The sequence below is a fragment of the Cariama cristata genome, unplaced genomic scaffold, assembly GCF_000690535.1.
Source record: "Cariama cristata isolate BGI_N322 unplaced genomic scaffold, ASM69053v1 scaffold7088, whole genome shotgun sequence".
NCBI classification, from domain to species: Eukaryota; Metazoa; Chordata; class Aves; order Cariamiformes; family Cariamidae; genus Cariama; species Cariama cristata.
Window position 1 is genome coordinate 31,099 of NW_009630590.1, and position 13,725 is coordinate 44,823.

The 13,725-nt window shown below is 36.0% G+C and overlaps 1 protein-coding gene across 1 annotated transcript in view; it reads left to right on the top strand.

Moving 5' to 3' along the window:
• ZMYND8 (zinc finger, MYND-type containing 8) overlaps positions 1 to 13,725 on the top strand; it is a 59,973-nt gene that overhangs the window by 23,020 nt on the left and 23,228 nt on the right. Inside the window, exons 3-9 of the mRNA XM_009705602.1 lie at positions 979 to 1,127; positions 5,700 to 5,918; positions 6,792 to 6,905; positions 8,651 to 8,743; positions 9,776 to 9,863; positions 11,089 to 11,144; positions 12,896 to 12,973. Coding sequence (XP_009703904.1) covers positions 979 to 1,127; positions 5,700 to 5,918; positions 6,792 to 6,905; positions 8,651 to 8,743; positions 9,776 to 9,863; positions 11,089 to 11,144; positions 12,896 to 12,973 — 797 coding nt within the window. The remainder of the gene's footprint in view (positions 1 to 978; positions 1,128 to 5,699; positions 5,919 to 6,791; positions 6,906 to 8,650; positions 8,744 to 9,775; positions 9,864 to 11,088; positions 11,145 to 12,895; positions 12,974 to 13,725) is intronic.

The window sequence follows — 13,725 nt, forward strand, 5'->3', positions numbered from 1 at the left end:
CAGAAATGAAGATCATCATAACAAATATTAATTTGATAGAATATCTCCGTTTCCTTCTAATTTTTTAAAAAATTTTGCTCATGTTTCATAAGATGCAGTTCAGAGCCACCAGGGCTACTTAAGTTGCTGGTGTGATCAGTTTACACTAAGGTGGCAATCCATTACTTAAGAGCAACCGAGACACAGGCACATGCTCCCTTCTGCCAGCTTTGGTACTTGTGATAGTAGCGTCAGGCATAGATGCAAGCTGTGACTTACTAAACTGCTCTTGTAGTTTGCTTGGTTGAACGTGAGAGCCCTGACTGTGAGAGACATAAATTTGTGTCACTTCCTGTTTGTTGCTCAATCTTGCTGTCAAAGGTTACTACTTCACTGGGATTCTTGTCTTAATTTTAGCTTTTTACAATCCAATTTAGCAGGTACTACAAATGACTAAGTTTTTGAGGTAGCATATTTATTTTCAGACTATAGGACAATTTAATTTTTTCTGTTGCCGTATTTCAGTTAGTTAGTTTGAATATGACAAATAAATGATGAGGACTGACTTTCCTCTTACAATGTTTTAACTTCTGTTGCTCACATTCCTAACTTACATGAGTGAAGCTGTCAGGAACTGTTAATGTTGTTTCTCTGCTTTTAAAGTGTATGACATAAATTAACATAGCACTCTGCTAAGCTACAGAAATAATTGTTGTTATACTTTAAAAGATACTAAAATTTGAGATGAGATGAATAGCCAGAATGCTGTTGGAAAAGAAAAAAAAATTTATTGTGATTCTAAATTACTACATTGAGAATTCACTTAACATTCGCATTGCTTAGCAAGTCTGGGCTTCCAGTTTTGTCAGTGGCTGGGTGAAAGACAATTGAGAATTTTTATTCTGTTCAGTGAAGGAGTGTGAATGACAAACCATAACCTTGTTTGAATGTTTTTCATTGATATGCACTCTTCAACCATATTGTTTGTATCTGTTATAGATCCTGGCTCTGCTGAACGTACAGCACAAAAAAGGAAATTTCCCAGCCCTCCACATTCCTCTAATGGCCACTCACCACAAGATGCATCAACAAGTCCTATAAAAAAGAAAAAGAAACCTGGTCTATTGAACAGTAATAATAAAGAGCAGGTAAGAGAAGTCGTGGTCTTGTTATGCTAGAATATGAAACAAGGATGTAGAAACAGCTGATGAGGAGCTCTCTCCTGTTTAGGAAGCTCCATTTTTGTACTCTAAGAAGTGGTTATGTGTTTTTGAATGCAGCGGGTGTAGGATTGGCATTACAAGTTATATTTGGATATCCTTTTATTTTTGTTCTACATCCATATGAGAAAGACCACCTGTGTCCTGGTTTTTGAATTCATAAAGCTAGTAAGATGTATAACCAATAAATGCAATTTTGAACAAAAGGATTATGAAAGAATATAACAACAACAACAACAATAATAGCTGTTAAAAATTAAAACCATTAAAAGGAAATGTTCAGTGCTGTGATATCCTAGATTAAGAGAGATCTCATAATGTCAGTGGAAGTCCCTCATGCTTTCAGTCCTGATGCCAATTATTAACAAAAGTTCAGCTCCTCCTTTGGTACTCTGCAGATTCCCTCCCCTTCATTTAAATTGCAGGGCAGTACACACTCCTACCAAACTAGTTAAATCGAAGGGTCACACTGACAGTACTTTTCAGTCTTCATGCTTGAAACCTTATTTTCAGTGTCTTCTGAATACTGGATTTATAGCATTTGTTGTAGTTCTTAGAAGAACTTGATTCCAAAAAACGTTGAAAATTTCTGGTTCATTGTATGATACAAGTGAAAGAATTATATGAAGTGTATTGAATAGCAAATGCTGTAAAGCACCTGCATCATCTTGGAGGAGATTACATGAAAGCAGTCTTTAGCCTTACTGAAATTATTTCTCATCTAATTTAATAAATGACATGCCTGTGTATTTTTCAAAGTGTTTTTGTGTGTCAGTGTTTTTTGCCAGGATCGTATAAACACAGGATTGAGTTCTGAGGTTTTAAAGAACGTTTGTCTGGTGTAACAGCATCCACATTAAATCCTGGTGCAATTGCACTGGTTAAGGAAGAGAAATAAATTCCTAATCACTGCAGTTGTCCTGAAACAAAGACTGTGAATAAATCAGGCCTTGCTAGAGAACAGTCTTACCATAAGTGTCAAGCGTATTTTATTTAAGCATAATTGGGAGGTCTAATAATAGCATGTGTAGGCATACTTGCACTAGTTTTATGTGGTCAGTTTGGCTTTTATTGAGCTTCACTGCAGGCTGTATAAATTCCTCTACATCCTGGATGTTTACTGGGAAGATGTTGCCCCACTAAAGTCTGAGCTCCAACCCTAACCCTGAGCTTTAATGTAACTGTGCAGAGATTACAAACAGTGGAAATGAATCTTAGAGTATTAATTTCCACTTTTTATTCATGCATTTAAAAATATATGTGAAAACACAGATGCAGTTGTTGAACTTGATACGTTCCCCTTGGTAAATCCTTTTCTGTTTTCCAGGTATCTCAGACCTGAAATATTACAGGATAGAATAAAGTTGTGTGTCTAATGAAGAAAAGCAATCACACTTGCTTATTTCACTTTATTTGTTACAAGTTAGCAAGAAAATACCATCTGTGTAGTTTTGTTTAGCTTTTACGAGTTGTTTTTAATTTAATATTGTCTTGCATGTCAAATTTGAAACGGGCATGCCTGAAGATTACTGCTTCTAAAGTAGGTGCAAAACTCTGCACTATGTGGTAGCAGGAGTTGTTAAAGATTCTTTTACTGCTCAACAGATGTGAGCTAAGCATACAGTTGTTTGTTTTGCTCTCAGGTTAAGTTTCAAGTATAATGTAGCCAATAGCTGTGGTTCTGATTGGCTGATAAATCCATTTTGAGGTATGACAACATCACTGGGAACCTCTAACTTAATATTCTACATTATGAAGTGTTTCATAATATTTGAGTATTTCAAGATACCGTTACTAAAGTTATAGTTGCATGAAGCTTTGTATTATATGTTGTGGACGCAGTAGCAGATCTTCAGAATGGTGCCAACAGGTATTTAAACTGTTGAAATACAAGCAAAGAATTATGGAATCATAGAATGTAGCTAAGACAGGTTGAAAATCTGGAACTTCTGACAGTTAATTGGTCAGTTATAATGTAATTGAAGTTGTCAGCTTGTTTTATTACTAGCTTCAGTATTAATTTAAACTGAATATAAATAGTGATCTTTTTCTCTGCAAAGCAGCACTACAATACTGTTGTTTTTTCTTCAGTTTTCTGTGTCATTCTACAGGTCTTAATAACTTTATTAAAGACTTTAAAACAAACTATCACCTATTTGAGCTTGAATTGACTAGTTGTGAAACAGTTGAGAAAATAAACCTTTTCTTTCATAACTCTTAAAATTTAAACTCTTAAAGCATTTTACTCTGATTAGAACAAGTGAAAAGGTCCTTTGATGCAGTGGAATCATTAATTTTTAGTTCTTTAGTTTTGTTGTTCAGGTCTTTTCTGAGTCTCAGTACCTTTTTTTGTGGTTCTTAAATAAGGTGATAGAGGTCTAAAAGATAAAAGCATCCTTGAAGAGAAAATGAATTCCTCTCACACTCTAGCAAAAATGGACTTCTTTTCAGTTTGGATATTATGAGCAGATTTCTGTACAATAGTTTCACAGATTTTATATTTGTCTTAAAGCAGTATCTTTGATTCTTACGAGGTTAGTGTAGATATACTGCTTCTACCCACTTCAAAGTCAGAATATGTATTAAATTCTTCTGGTAATTTCCTTTATCTGCAGTTGAGGAAATGCCCCATAAGCTGCATCTCCACGTATATATGGTATTGAGATTCTGGTCTCACCACTGTGGTGCATGTAGCTGCAAACAAAACATGTTTCTGTGCTGTAAATTGCAACTTTCCCTTCTTCACTCTGGGTTTCCATACGCCTGTTTGGAATGATTGTAGTAGTAATACCTTTGAAATGTAGTTAAAGCCTTATACCGTCCCTCTTATTCCACAGGGTCTCATAGAACCTTCCTTCTGAAAGTCTTGTCATGTTATATGATTAAATACATATACAGAGAAAGTACAGATATAATGCTTTGCCCATTTCTGTGGTGGGAACACAGTATCTTTTTAGTAGCTGTATCATCTGTAGAACAGAAAATTAAAAACACCAAAATGGTAGAAATTTAAGTGAAACTTTATGTAGCAGAATGCTTTGGGAAATTTTTGTGGGTAACATGCTTTCTTTGCTTAAAATATTATACAGTGTTAGATAATTGCAAATGATATCTCTTCTAGTATATCTTTTGAGATATAACATCTTCAGCTGGATTCTTGCTTCTGCATCATCTAATTTGACCTTGAAGGTCCTCCATTCATGCAAATAATTAGACCTTGTCCTTCGTAACTTTAGAAATCTAGAAATATCATGGTTCAAGCTGGCACGCTGGTGGTTTCTGATATGCCGTGTGACTAATTTTGTACAGGATGCTGCAAAGGTATGGAACATGCATATGGTTGCAAAGTTCTATGAGTCACATAGGCAAGTAACAGCTGAAGGGTCTAAGAACTTGCAGATGTGTAATTGGTGTAGGATGCATGCAAAATTACCTGAAAACCAAACAAAATGGTTCTGCAAACTACAAGCATTTGGATAGTTCCAAGTAATGTCATGAGCAAATGGTTTTATATCAAACAAAAAAATCACGGTTAATAAACTGCGTAAAACTCAAGATTGTTTCCTCTCCATGCCCTCCTCAGCAAACCACCCATATAATAAATACCAAACAGAAAACCTATGTTCCCGTGTCATTAATAAATGGAATGTAGTTTTCCAATAAATATTAGCAGCTCTTCAAAGCTGATCTAACAAACTTTAGGTATCTGGGGATCTGTTTTAGTCATCCCAGGCTCTTAGCTTCTTGTGTTTTGGCATCAGCTCTTTCATCTCTGGGCTATCTGGGGCTCAAGTGGAACACTAGTTCATGCAGTTTACAAAGTTAACACTGTTTTTTAGTGCAGGCAAGCCCGTGGAGATTCTGAGTCTTAAATTCTGATATTCATTTAAATAGTGAATTAAACCTCTCCGAGTGTTCCTGCTCCTGTAGCAGAAGTGGCTGGTCAGGATGTGAATTTGCTGCTTTGTGATCCTACTCTGCAGTTTACTTTATTAATCAAAATCAGCAGTGGCTTGCTTTATTATACATAGTTGTGAACTACTACAACTTGTGACAGATTTGCATGGTGTTCAACTTCTTGTTTCAGGACTAACTTCTTCAGTTGTCCCAGGTTTAGCCACCACTAACTATCTTGGTATTTAGTTTGCGCAGTCCCGTGGAGTTCTGAGTTTAGAGGACCTAATAACTTCTATAGGAGCACTTCTTTCTTGAAGATAAAACTGTTAGCACTGACTTCTGTTGGATTGCATGCCTTGCACTCGATGCCCTCACTTGCCGGAAAAATTTATTTTCAATCTTGAGTGCAAACTGGCATTTGACATCTGCATAAGAAGTAAACTTCTTTATGGATGATTTTGTGCAATGAATAAGATACTGTGCTTGCATAAATGTTAATCAAACTCTGTAAACTGCTGTTTGCTTATATATTATTAATATTATATTTTGAAAAAATGCAAATTTGTTTTGAAACCAAACCTGTTTTTCTTGCCTACATTTCAGTCAGAACTAAGACATGGTCCGTTTTACTATATGAAGCAGCCACTCACCACAGACCCTGTTGATGTTGTACCACAGGATGGACGGAATGATTTCTATTGCTGGGTTTGTCATCGGGAAGGCCAAGTCCTCTGCTGTGAACTCTGTCCTCGGGTTTATCATGCTAAGTGTCTGAAACTGACAGCGGAACCAGAGGGGGATTGGTTTTGCCCAGAATGTGAGGTTAGTTTGATATAAGGAGTGGTTTTCTTTCTTGTTTCTGAGATATAAACAGCTTTTTTGCATTCTGAAATGTTTCTGCTTTATTCCTATTTGTCTCTTGGTAAAGGTACCAGGAAAATATGTACAGAAGAGGAAGCATCCATTGTTGATTCACCACTTTTTTTCTGTGTCTGTACTTGGATTGTGTTTGCCTTCTTACCATGAGTCTTCAACTTGCTTTGTATTTCCATCTCTAGAGGAGGCACCATTTCAAAGAGTGATCTTTTTGTCAGGCACATCTAATTCTGAAAACATTCTGCAGTTTTGACTAGTTTAGCTTGTGCTTCTTCTAGTGGGCTCATCAGCTCTGCAGCAGTGCAGAAAAAAATTGCACTGTAGGGTCTACGTAAACAAGTGGGTATTTTATTACTATTTTTTTCTGCAGGGCTGAGGAGGAATTTAATCATTCTTCCCCAGTAATTCCTGGGGAGAGAATACTTGTCATCAAAGTATCTTTAATGAAAGCAAATGTCTTTATCACAGGTTTTTCTTTGATCACTTACTGTATTAGAGCTCAGGTGGACTTCTCACTCATTCACATGCTGTGAACCTGCATTGTATTTAGGAATGTTATATATTCACATGTTCACTTTGTATGATCTTGAAGATGATGGATAATTTTCTGATCTTTTCCCTTTTAAAAAGTTTTTTGATTAACATACTCGGAACAAGAAACAAGTAAAACAAGCATCTGAAGTACTTACACTGCATCATCAGAAATGTTTTGTTTCTTATAAGATAGTTATTATCTTCCATTTGAATGCTAGAATGTTTCAGTGGAGAATTTACCTAGAAATGTTTGCTGACAAAATATTTTTTGATCTTAACTTCTAGAAAATCACAGTCGCAGAATGCATAGAAACACAGAGTAAAGCTATGACAATGCTCACCATTGAACAGCTGTCATATTTACTGAAGTTTGCACTACAGAAAATGAAACAGCCAGGGGTAAGGAAGATTTTTTAAATTTTTTTTTTTTTAAATGCTTGGATCATGTGTTTGTTATAATCCTGGGTTTTACTTCCTTTTGTGGATTATGAAACTAGTTTATTTTATCAGATTCTGTGTGACAGCTTCTGTGCGACAGTCTGCCACCTGTCTAGTACAGACAGATTAGTTTAGGTGTATAGACTGTTTTGGAGTGCATTTAAAATGTAGTTTCTTGATGTAACTTCTGGATGTAGTTTCAGTAGGTGCAGTGAAAATATAATGTGTCTTTCCAGTGGGACGTGTTGGTTTCTCACTCTCTGAAAGTGGACAATGCTGTCTCTGAGATACAAGGGGAATGAGGAGAAATGATCTCTTACCAATATAGTTATATGGACGAGAACCCTAGGTACAGGCACTGTTACGCTATTGATTATACCTGTTGGAAACCTAGCTTCTATCTGTTAGTAGAAATTGTTCTTACCACAGAAGTCAATTGTATCATGTACTTCTAAAATGCTGAAGAAATTTTCCTCAGTATGGTGAAAACCTGTGCCATTAATTTTCATGCAATATGAGGCTGCTGTTCTATGAATTTTTATCATGGAGGTAAAATTGTTTTTTCTCCAACTTGTACCTATCTCCATGTGTCTGTCTTAGACTGAAAATCACCATGTCTCAAAGTTTCAGCTATTCCAGTCACTTACTCTTGCTTCTAAGTTTCAATTCTGGTCACTTGTTCTTCAGCATGCAAGCTTTGCCTAGTTTTCACATGTGTGAAGATATCAGTCAATCAAAATACGATGTGATGAATTACCAAGGGTTGTATTAACTCCTGTTGCCGCCTTGTTCATGTACGGAAGTTAGAGGAACAGGGAGGGTACCTCTGTGCCTGCAGTGTTATAGTATGTTGGGAAAACCAGGTGTGCAGAAACATGGGCGCTCTGCAACTCTGATCCCTCTATGATAAGTATTTTAGCAGAACAATAGTGGCAATTGCTGGGAGGGTCATTCTTAAGTACTGACAGATTTTGGTTCTTGGAATCCTTTTATTCTGGAGTGGTAAATACTATCCTACTAGGTGGAGCCATTAAAAGCATTAAGTGCTACTTTTCAGTAGCAAAGTGTCAACGTTTGTTTATTGAATTCACAAATTGTTTTGAAAATGTGGTTAGAAAGCTAATGTTTAATGAATGCTATTGAGACATTTTGCCCTTTAGGCATTTTACTAATAACCTGGTTGTTTGATACCTGAGTACTTTAACTGGTTGTATCCAAAAATTGCCGTCCCTCCACATTAGCAGATGCAGTGTAGAATCCCAGTAATAAAAGTTTGAATGTGTTTGCATTACCAAGCTGCCATTGTTTTGAAAGTTATGATTCTAATGAGTCTGAAAAAGAAGTATTTTATGAGTCTAGTGAATCAGAAAATTAGTAAATGCCTTTATTCTACTAAAAACTATCTGTTGAGCCTCATCTTATAGTCCCCACCAAAAAAACCTACTGTAAATAATAACAGTACATTTTACAAAAGAACTGACTTTTGCAATTCATTACTTCCAGCATAAGAAAAATCTGTTAAATGAGACCTTGTAGTTCCTCGTGTTCAGCCAATATGTTACTACTTCACAAAATTTTATAATTACCTGTAAAGAATTTCCTCTGACATCACAGTTGGAAGTAGTATTAGGAAATGAATGAGTATTGTGTCATTGATGAAACTGTTTGGTATTAATAAGTAGTATATTTTTTTTTTCCCCTAACAGACAGAGCCATTTCAAAAGCCAGTTTCTTTAGATCAACACCCAGATTATGCAGAATATATCTTTCATCCAATGGACCTTTGTACATTAGAGAAGGTTTGTATGAAGCTAAGGGGGAAGACTCCTTGAGTTTGATTGCTATCAGTAAGGTTTCTGGAGTGTTTAATGGGAACAGGAGAGAGGTTGCTTGAAATTATTTTGATACTTTTTTTTTTGTTATTATAAATGCCAGTTCAGTTACAGCTTAAAAACAATTATATGCACCTGCAGAAGTCCACTATTTTGTCTGAATCAGTAACAAACGGTCACGAAAAACAGTATGAAAAAGACAAGCTTACAGTAGTTGACTTCCTCCTGTATAAATTCATCTAATTCCAGGAATGATCCTGTGGGGAGACTTCATTAAGCAGAGTTTGCATTTGATCATCATGTTTGTAAGCTATTAATGGATCACTGGTCCATTAATTTGGACTATTTGATGTGTATCCAGGGGTTATTCCAGACTCATTTTACTGATCATTCAACAAATACTGTAATCTCCACTGCACCTGAGGTGTAGAAGAAAAAAGAAACAGTCAAGAGGTGGATAATGGGACTCTCATTCTCAGTTCAATAATAATTTAAAAGTTTAAAATAAAAGTTTCAAACTTCAAGAAGTTCTTCATTCTCCACTGCTTGATGAAGAGTGAAGCATTGCAGAGATTTGTTCTGTTGGGACCTGGTGAAGAGACAGCAAGTTTTTATTCTTCATATCCTTACAGTGGAAGTTGATGCTTTTATGGTAGAAAGGTGTAACAAAACCATGTGACTGATTTTATCTAATTGAATTACTTTGCCCAGTGGATAGGCTGGAATATCAAAACATACTGTCTAATATACTATGACCAATAATTTTTTCTGGGTCTTGTAAAAATTAAGAAATAGAAATGCTATGGAGTGATAATATGTTAGTAGAAGAAATCAGGGACTCAGTTTTCTGCAGAGACATTGGAACACTATTTCAGGAAATTAACCCTTTTTTTTGTTTGGAAATCCTGATCTAAATAATTCATTATTTAGAGTTAGTTTAGGCAGTTCATACATTTTCAGGGCAGTCTTACAGATACATTCTTAATTTTTTCTTTACAGAATGTTAAAAAGAAAATGTACGGTTGCACTGAAGCATTTTTGGCTGATGCCAAATGGATTTTGCACAACTGCATTATTTACAATGGGGGTAAGTATTAATATGTACTTATGTCCTCAAAGATGAAACTTTGAAGTACTTGAAGTCATAGAGACTTTGTAGACTTCTAGTTGGCAAATGCTGAAAGTATCTTCCTGTTAATGACCATAGTGCCTAAACACAACAGTTTCTTTTTGTAACAACTGGCATATATAAAAGTGTAGGACCAAATACAGCCTGTGACATCACTTGCTCCTTCCACCTTAAAAAAATTTCAAATTTTTTTGAATTGTAGAATGGTTTGAGTTGGAAGGGACATTAAAGATCATCTGGTTCCAACCCCCAAGTTGCTTTAGCATTTTTCATTGTGCAGCGCTTTATAGGAGACCTAATTGGGAAGATCATACAGCATGTCCCTCACTGAAAGAGCGCATCGGTGGGCAGGCTGCAGTAGGCTTCAAAAGGAACATTTGAAGATTGTTACTATGTTATGTTGAAAATGTGATAAATAAATAATATCGTAGTTTTGCTTAAGTCATAAATAGACAGGCAGTTGGAAAGAATGTAAGTTCCCAGGTACCCGAGTATGGGGACAGAGACAGGGCATTATGTATTCAGATATAGGGTTAAGATAAGTATGGGGACAGAGACACCACTTATCTTAGCCATGATTAGCCTTTTCCTGGATGACACATTCCCGCCCTTACCTGGAAGAGAGGATTAACTGCCCACTTGGGTTTGCAATGTTGCTGAAACAATAGAGCACAAGCACCGGAATAAGAAGGTTAACTGAGAGGAAGACTTTGACCCTTCACACCACGGCCCCCAAAGAAGACCCCTAGACAACAGTGCGCAGATGCAAGTGGGAGGGAATAGATGTAAATAACTTCGGGGAAATAATTTAAATATGTATAAGACTTCTGGGAAATGACATGAATATGAATGACTGTCCTAAATAAATCTGTGGAAGTTATACTAACCAGTGTGCATGCAGGAGGATCACGGGGGTGATCTCCCATGCACCCAGTGCTGAAATAAACTTTTGCTTCACAGACTTTGTCCTCTCTTAAAAACTACATAGGTGAATGTTTCTCACAAAAAGAATAGTACTTACCTTCTGCTTCTGCAAGCATGTAGTTTATACATACGTGTTTTACGTTGTCTCTTTAGATGTTCTCTTTTGTCTTTAATGTTAACTTTTAAATCTAAAAACTCTAAAAACTCTTAATTCTAGCATGAGATGCTTTAACCAAGAAAATTTTTATTGTTTCCTCAGGAAATCACAAATTGACACAAACAGCAAAAGTCATCATCAAAATCTGTGAGCATGAGGTATGAGTGCCCCAATTAACTTAATTGTTCTGCATTTTTAAAGTGTTCCATTTCATGTATTCATCAGTGAAACAATATGTTTTCTAGTGTGTATATTGCATAACTGTAATTTTTGTAGGCTTTCTTGGTTTTAGATATGTGTATCCGTGGCCTACAGAATGATTTTTGGCCAGGGCATTGCTAATTTTTCTTCTGTTAGGATATTCGCTATCTATAATAAAGACTCATGGGGAGGGAAGGGAAGAGAAGAAGGTGGACATACAGATTCTGCACAAAGACACCTATCTTCTAAATGAATATTCGGAGTTGGAAAAAGGACCCACATCTTTCTGCATTTTCTGGTGGTTCTTTTGCTGTAACAATATGAAATTCCTCTGAATAAATGCAAAAATGACTGTATGCATTCTTAACTGATCATTTGCACTGATTTTATTTCAGTGGCAATCCATAATGTTTAGTATTACAGAAACTTGCTATTCTAAATGTAATATATTTGAGCAATATTTCATTGATATAAATTATCTGATGATCTGACCCTTTATATTTATGGAAGTGGGTTGACACAGCAATATCCATGATTCACGTAAATTCTGAGAATCTATCAATTCTTAATAGAACAAAATACATTCTGAGAATCTATCAATTCTTAATAGAACAAAATACATGTATAACCTGAGCCTTATATGTTAACTAGTTTATATAATATGAGCATAAGGAGTAAAATACTTTATTTTTGGTTCTGCATAAATTATGAAATTAAATGCTCAATTGAGTTTATATTTTTGCCACTGGAAGAAATTATAATAAATAATTCTCTGTCACTAGAATAAATAAAACATCAAACAAAGGATGTATTTTTTTGACTGGAGTAAACAACAGTAGTATACAATCTGAAGAGGAGTGTAAAAATGTGACTGATTTATTAACTGGAATGCATACATTACAGGGGTAGAAAAAGATGGGTGTCTGTCAAAACAGTGTTGATTTCACAGCAAGTAAATCATAGAATCATTTGGGTTGGAAAGGACCTTTAAGATCATTGAGTCCAACCGTAAGCCTAACACTGCCAAATCCACCACTAAGCCATGTCTGAGTAAGCCCCACATCTACATATCTTTTAAATCCCTCCAGGGATGGGGACTCAACCACTTCCCTGGGCAGCCTATTCCAATGCTGGATAACCCTTTTGGTGAAGAAATTTTTCCTAATATCCAATCTAAACCTGTCCTGGCACAACTTGAGGCTGTTTTCTCTTGTCTTATCACTTGTTACTTGGGAGAAGAGACCAATCCCCACCTTGCTACCAGCTCCTTTCAGGTAGTTGTAGAGAGTGATCAGGTCTCCCCTCAGCCTCATTTTCTCCAGGCTAAACAACCCCAGTTCCCTCAGCCACTCCTCATCAGACTTGTGGTCCAGACGCTTCACCAGCTTTGTTGCCCTTCTTTGAACATGTTCCAGCACCTCAAGGTCTTTCTTGTAGTGAGGGGCCCAAAACTGAACACAGGATTCGAGGTGCAGCCTCACCAGTGCCAAGTACAGGAGGACAATCACTTCCCTATTTCTGCTGGCCACACTATTTCTGATACAAGCCAGAATGCTATTGGCCTTCTTGGCTACTTGGGAAATGTTGATTTATGACCACAAATTTGTGGAAAAATGATGTGAGCAAACTGGACAGGCTAACATAGTAATACTGATCACACTTTGGACTCCATTTAACTCTCTGATAACTGTTTTCTTTTTCTTTTCAGATGAATGAAATTGAAGTGTGTCCGGAATGTTATTTAGCTGCTTGCCAAAAACGAGAAAATTGGTTTTGTGAGCCTTGTGTAAGTTAAGGATTATGGTAGTATAGCTAATACATTAAACTAGCAGTTCTCATTTGACTCTTGCTTGTTATCCCCCCATTGTTTTAAACCTCTAGTGGTTACTGAGTCAAGGAAAGCTGCTGTAATTTACCAAGTAGCTTGTGCTTGTGCATCATGCTTTTTGTGAAGTCAGACCATCTCAAGATGTTTAGCTGTAAAATTACATGTTTTCACAAAATGATTGGTCAGTCAGAAATAACTGTAAAGGGTGTCAACAACCAGTTTGCAAGTTCTCTGTCCTCAAATATAAGATATCTGCTCCTGGGTCATCAGTGCTTGCGTGTGGTACTTGTGCTCAGGGTAAGATTTCTGAAATGTTAATATCTCTTTCTGTAGATGTGATCTGAGAATTTAGACTTGATTTTTCTTTCATGACCTATTAATAGGTTGTCTGTTTTCTGTTTTTGTTTAATACTGCACCAGACTTGGGAAGATTGCTTAAGATTCTTAAGTAGAAGTGTATAATCCATCAAGTTCGCTCCTGGATTTAAGTGAAAATTAGAGAATTTGAAAGATTTGCCCTAACCTAACTTACATTGTGCTACATATTTGGAGGGGACTAATTAAAATTAAACATGTAAAAAAGTGCAATTACGATGTGTTTAATTGAGATACCTTAGGTTTTACTTTTTTTTTTTTTAATATTTTGTCCTCAGGATTTATTATGTATATATCAAGTATATAGTAAAATGGAATCTTGTGTTTGGCAAGTG